General features: G+C 42.0%; 1 protein-coding gene across 1 annotated transcript in view; it reads left to right on the top strand.

Annotated features, from left to right (window-relative positions):
* Positions 1-2725: 2725 nt before the first annotated feature.
* Positions 2726-6000, top strand: part of CNIH3 (cornichon family AMPA receptor auxiliary protein 3) — a gene marked incomplete at both ends in the record, with an annotated part of 68368 nt that continues 65093 nt past the window's right edge. The window contains one exon of the mRNA XM_081329110.1: positions 2726-2806. Coding sequence (XP_081185236.1) covers positions 2726-2806 — 81 coding nt within the window. The remainder of the gene's footprint in view (positions 2807-6000) is intronic.

Raw genomic sequence — 6000 nt, 5'->3', positions numbered from 1 at the left:
TTGATCCTCTGCCATAATTTGTTGTTATTGTATATCTCATTTAGTTTTAAATTTATGTAGCTTGTTTGCTGCACATAAGCTGTAACTAAAGACATAATTTTCTCAAACAACTAGAAAATCTTTATTTATTTATTTTTATTTATTTAATTGGATTTATATACCGCCCTTTCCTGCAGGACTCAGGGCGGTTTACAGGGTATTTAAAACAAGAAATACAAAAGTTAACAAACAATTAAATAAATAAATATTTATTTAAACAATTAAAAATAAATACAACAGTCCCTGAAAAAGTAAAAAAACCCAATTAAAATTAAAATTAAAATAAATTAATTAACATAAATTAACATAAATAATGAACAACAGAGAATGAACTCTTGAGTGCTGCCACAATTTGATTGTTCTTGTATGTTAAATTCTAGAGTATTTATTATTTATTTATTTATTTATTTTAATTCCATTTATATCCCGCCCTTCTCCGAAGACTCAGGGCGGCTTACAAGCTTAGCAGTAGCCTTCATTCTATGTATATGCCTGCTTATTAGGGCTTTCACACACTCACCCAAGCGGCATTATTACAAAGTCAGCTTATTGCCCCCAACAATCTGGGTCCTCATTTTACCTACCTCGGAAGGATGGAAGGCTGAGTCAACCTTGAGCCTGGTGGGACTCGAACCTGCACTAATTGCAGGCAGCTGGTGTTACTTAAGGAGGCATTAGCCCACTGCTCCACCAAGGATGTATATATATATAATGTATATAATAGAAAATCTTATGTCTTTTAATTTTTTGGATCTTGATGACTGAGAGGAAATCAAATAGTGAAATTATTAAATGCACTAACTTCACAATCCATGCGGCCAGAGCTGAAAAATCAAAATTATGTCTGTATCCAAGATAAATAGATTCTGTAGAGGCATAAGCAAAGTAGACAAACATTTATGAAAATCCGTTTCAAGTCTGAAAAAGCTGGAGGAATTTGGGGGCATCAGTATTTTTGGGAAGCCCAAAGGTGAACGTTAGATGACAAAGGTGTACATCTGAGCAAAGTTGAGCATTCTATGTGACAGATGCTTTTCCATGACTGTATTTCTGAAAGTTTAAAAAACACAAAACATTGCTAGCGATAAGATGAATAAATACTAAATAATTTAATAACATCTACTTTTGCTGAAATCACACTACAAAGTGCATTAGGATCAGTAAGGTGTGCAATCAAATTAATAGTAAAATCTAAAAACAACAACAAAAAGAGGCAACCAAGGTCCTCAAAACATGGAAAACAAGAGTCTCAGTAAAATAAAATGTCAAGATGTCTTATTCCACACCAGCCTCAGCGGGTCTCGACATTCTTTTGCCTACCAAAGATTTTCTATGGAGGAAAAAGAGCAGCCTTCCCAAAAAGCAAGTTCCCCGCTTCTCTCTTGCCTGCCAAGAAGGACGTGTGAAACATCATTTCAATCCACCCCTTTGTGACCCCTTCCCCGTTTCCTTTTCTGAACGAGGGACTGAGGCAGATGGCTTCGAGTGGGTAGAAAGGAAGAGCCTTTATCAACGACTTGGCCGAGAAGCCCGTCTAGGCTGGCGTAGCTTTCCAAATCCGTGTGCCCGAGAGAAAGGGCGCGAGCCCCGCTAGGAGGGGGGGTGGTCCACGAGGCCCCTCCGGAAGAGAACGAGCGGACTCGCAAGCGGAGGGAGAGTCGTCTGGAAACCCCTTGTTGCTTCTTTCGGACTTCCGCGAAGAGAGGCGCCCAACTGGAAGGGACGCCAACGGGGCCAGGCTACTTTTTTTTTTTACGGCGTCTCTACCTGCGCCGCTGCAGGAGGAGGGGGGGGGGAGGCAGGTGAGGTGCTGCTCCTTCGGAGCGGCGCGAGAAGCAAGGTCGCGCATCAGGGGAGCAGCAGGTGGACGGCTTCCCTCCTTCCTTGCCGAACAGACGGGCATCCGCTGCCCATCGCGGGGAAGACGAGAAGTCCCTCTTCGCCCCCACCCTTCCCTTTTCGTCGCGTCCGTCGCGGAGGCGATAATGGGGGGAGGGGGGGGAGGAGGAGGAGGAGGAGGAGGAGGATGACGCCACTGAACCTCTCTTCCCCTCGTGAATGTCGAACAAAGGAACTTCTCTGCTGAAGGAGAAAAGGTGGAAAGGGAGCCAGCCGGGGCTCTCCCCCCGCCAGAGGCTCCTCGCTTGAGGGAGAATGCGCGCGCTCCTTCCGGGAGAGAAAAGCCAGGAGCGGAGCGGTTTGCCGCCTCTCCTGTCGTCGCCTTTTCGCCCGGCTTCCCTCGCCGGCTCAGAGACATTCGCTGCGCGGGACCTTCCCGCTCCCCAGGCTGTTTCTTTTCCTTTGGGGGAGAATTTGCTTTGGGGATTGCTTTCTGAATCACCCCGCCCCGTTTCTTTAGCCCTGACAGCTCGCTCGCCTTGGATGCTTTCGAAGGGTCGCCCATTTGGATCCGGAGTATTGCCTGGAGCTGTCCTATATTCATGGGCTGCCTATCGGAAGATTTAACAGAGAAAGGCAAAAAAGCCCGAACGACGCCGTGGTACGTCTCTAAGCGGACCGCGTCGTGCTCCGATAAGGACGGTTTTGCGAAGCAAATGTGTCCTGAGCCCTCCTTTCATTGGCAAACGAGAAGCTCTTCGCACCTAGCTTGGAGAATCGCTTTGCTTCCCAAAACTAGGTGGGAGGCGCGCCACTTCCACGAGGTTCTTCTTCTCCTGGTCCCGGCATGGCCTTCACATTTGCTGCCTTCTGCTACATGCTCTCCCTGGTATTGTGCGCTGCTTTGATTTTCTTCGCCATCTGGCATGTGAGTAGATCGTTTCTACAAGTTCCCTTCGTTTAACTTTCCTTCGCACTCAGAACATAGAACAGTAAGAGTTGCAAGGGACCTCTGGGGTCTTCTAGTCCAATCCCTTGCTCCAGCAGGAGATCTTACACCCTTTTAGACAAATGATGGTTCAGTATCTTTTTGAAAGCCTCCAGTGATGGAAGGCAAGCTATTCCATTGGTTGGATTGCTCTCGCTGTTAGGAAAAAAAATTCCTTAGTTCTAGGTTGCTTCTCTCCTTGGTGAATTTCCAATCTTTGTTTCTTGTCTTTTTGTGCTTTGGAAAATAGTTTGACCTCCCCGTCTTTGTAGGAGCCCCTTAAATATTGGAGCAGTGCTATCATGTCGTCCCTAGCCCTTCTTTTCATTATATTAATCAGACATACCCAATTCCTGTAACTGTTCTTTGTATGGTTTAGTCTCCAGTCACCTAATTATTTTTATTGCTCTTCTCTGCACTCTTTCCAGAGTCTCAGCGTCTTTTTTATATTGTGGTGACCAGAACTGTATGCAGAACTTCATTCACATGCAATAGTTATATGTCTGAGAGATCGTTATGGGATCTAACCAAACTGGAATCTTTTAATTGCTAGACAACTCAAGCATGAGATGGATCAGTTAGAAATTATAGGACTCCTCCAAAAAAATGTTTTTCAGTGGAGGAGCTCAATTTTCAGCTACAAATTCAGAACACACCCTCTTATTCAGTAAATGAGAGCAGGCAATGAGAGAGTGCATCCTAGTTGCACTATCTAAGTGGTTGTGTATTGATTTGGAACAACAGAAGCATGAAGGAGCATGGGCACATAGATGTGCATAGAATTTCTCCTTGTCATGTGCATGCAAATGCTGGAAAGGCATGGTTTCTTTTTACTTGAGTACACACTTTGGCATGAAAGGCTACATATGATCCTACTATACTTGTCACAAATTCGTTCTTGGTATGTCTATGGAGATTCTCAATTATCCATGTCATGGTTGCCCCAAAAGTGCTTTTCCAAAAGGCAACTGAACTTTCTTGGTTTTTTCTTTGAAAATGTTTCACTTCTCATCCAAGAAGCTTTCTCAGTTTTGACTGAATGGAGGGGAATGGAAGGTTTTATATTCTTTGCAGTCATTTGGTCATTAGCACTCTGAGAGTCATTGAGGTCACTTGGGTTTATCTGTAACTTCAGATTCACCTAAATCAGAGTGCAAATGGATGTGGAGCCTTCTTGGAACTGCTGAAAGGAGTAGGTCGTAGACAGGTAATGTTGTATTCCTCCCCCTCTGTTGAGAAAGGGCTGTTCAATTTTAACATAGCTGGCTTCTTTGACCCCTCTTTCAAACTAGTGGTCCTCTCTGTCCAGAATGTGAACTTTGCTGTCTTCAAAAAAGTAACCTTTGTCTTTCAGATGCGGATTGATTGCTGAATCCTGTCCTGATGGGTTTGTTCTCCTATGTTGTGCCATGCATTTGTGAAGAAACAATCTCTTATTTATAAATAAATATATTTTGGCTAGCTTTGTAGTCACACTAGGTGACTAGAACAGTTATTACCTAGAACAGTTCCCCTTTCTTCTTCTCTTTTACTTCTAATGCAGCTCCATATTTCCTTTCTCATTTCAAAGTGGGCATTAGGGCCTTAAGGTATGGTTACTGAACAGTCAAGGTAATTTGGATGTCTTCGCAATACCTTATCCAGAGTTGAATTTTTGAGGCTCTTCAAACAAGTCTGCTTAAGGAGAAAGGGCCAAATCATAGAATAACAGAGTCGGAAGGGACTTTGGTGGTCTTCTAGTCCAACCACCTGCTTAAGGCATTTATAAACATATTTATAAACATTCTCATCAATCAGTAAAATAGTCTTTTACTATAGTCTTGAAGGGATGTTCTCTCTCCCCCTCTGAATTCCAAAATGAGGAGAAGTTAGTTTGATGTCTGTTGTGCTAGCTGAAAAAGTGTGGTACATTGTTCTTTCTCCATCTTTACTGAACACATTATTACTATCATTTAGAAGACCGTGTGGGGTATCAGGCCCACTCAGTTTTATCAAGAGACTACTGAAAATAAAACACTGTTGTTATTTTGAATATGGCGTCACATTGCCTTTTCTCTTTCCTGCTGGATGTAAGTCAGCTTACCTATGGCTGACTTACATTGCTAGTTAGGTTAATAGCTCTTAGGTCATCATTGTAGTGGTGTTTCTCCTCAAAACATTCTAAACTGCATCCATTCCGCTTTCATCTTGTTTAATGGGATTGTAATTAACAATTTCTCAATTAGCTATCTGCCAACTGTTATTTTCACATAGAAAGTTGGACAAGGTGCTCTTCATATCAGGAAATGACTAAACACTAAATGTACTTGCTTTATGTTATCACATACAGTAAGCATTTATGTGTTCTGACTGACATGTTGCTTAAGTCCTATAAATATCTTTGAATAGGAACATCTTGTTCTGACAATTGATACAAGCAGTGGGTAGGCTGAGTATGTTCTGCCTTTGCCAATTCTAGCATTGGTGCAGAATTCTCAGAATAAACAATACCTTTTTAAAAAAAATCATTTTATTTGAAAGTAAAATCATAACAGAGACCAATCTTATTTTTCTAAAATTATATACTCTTCCATTGTAAGTATATTGCAACATGTCCCCAAATATGAAGTCATGATTTTTTAATTTCTGCTTTAAGCATGATCTGTTATACTTCAGCATACTCAATAGCAATTGCCCACTCAAAATTTTAGACGAAAGTTTCAATTTCACATTTATTACTGAAAATGAACAACTATAAAACCACAGATTTGGAAAAGCAGGTGACAGAAGCAATAGCACTTAGACTTATATACCGTCCATAATGCTTTACAGCCCTCTCTGAGCAGTTTATGTCAGCATATTGCCCCCAACAACCTGGGTCTTTATTTTACCAACTTTGGAAGGATGGAAGACTGAGTCAACCTTGAGTCTGTCAGGACTGAACTCCTGGCTGTGGGCAGAGTTAGTCTGCAGTGCTGCATTCTAACCACTGTGTCACCAGGGCTATATCACTTGTCAGTACCTAAAGACTTTGGCAAATTAAAAAAACACACTAACTTCTAAGTAAGGGCAGGCCTATCTTGAAAGGAGGCAGTGGAAAATTATTTCAACATTGTTGACAAGAAATCTGTATGGATGTGTAGATATAGTCAACA

The sequence above is a fragment of the Vipera berus genome, assembly GCF_964194415.1.
Source record: "Vipera berus genome assembly, chromosome: 1".
In the NCBI taxonomy this organism is placed as follows: Eukaryota; Metazoa; Chordata; class Lepidosauria; order Squamata; family Viperidae; genus Vipera; species Vipera berus.
The sequence above is the reverse complement of the archived record's forward strand: the minus strand, read 5'-3'. Positions and strand labels throughout refer to the sequence as shown.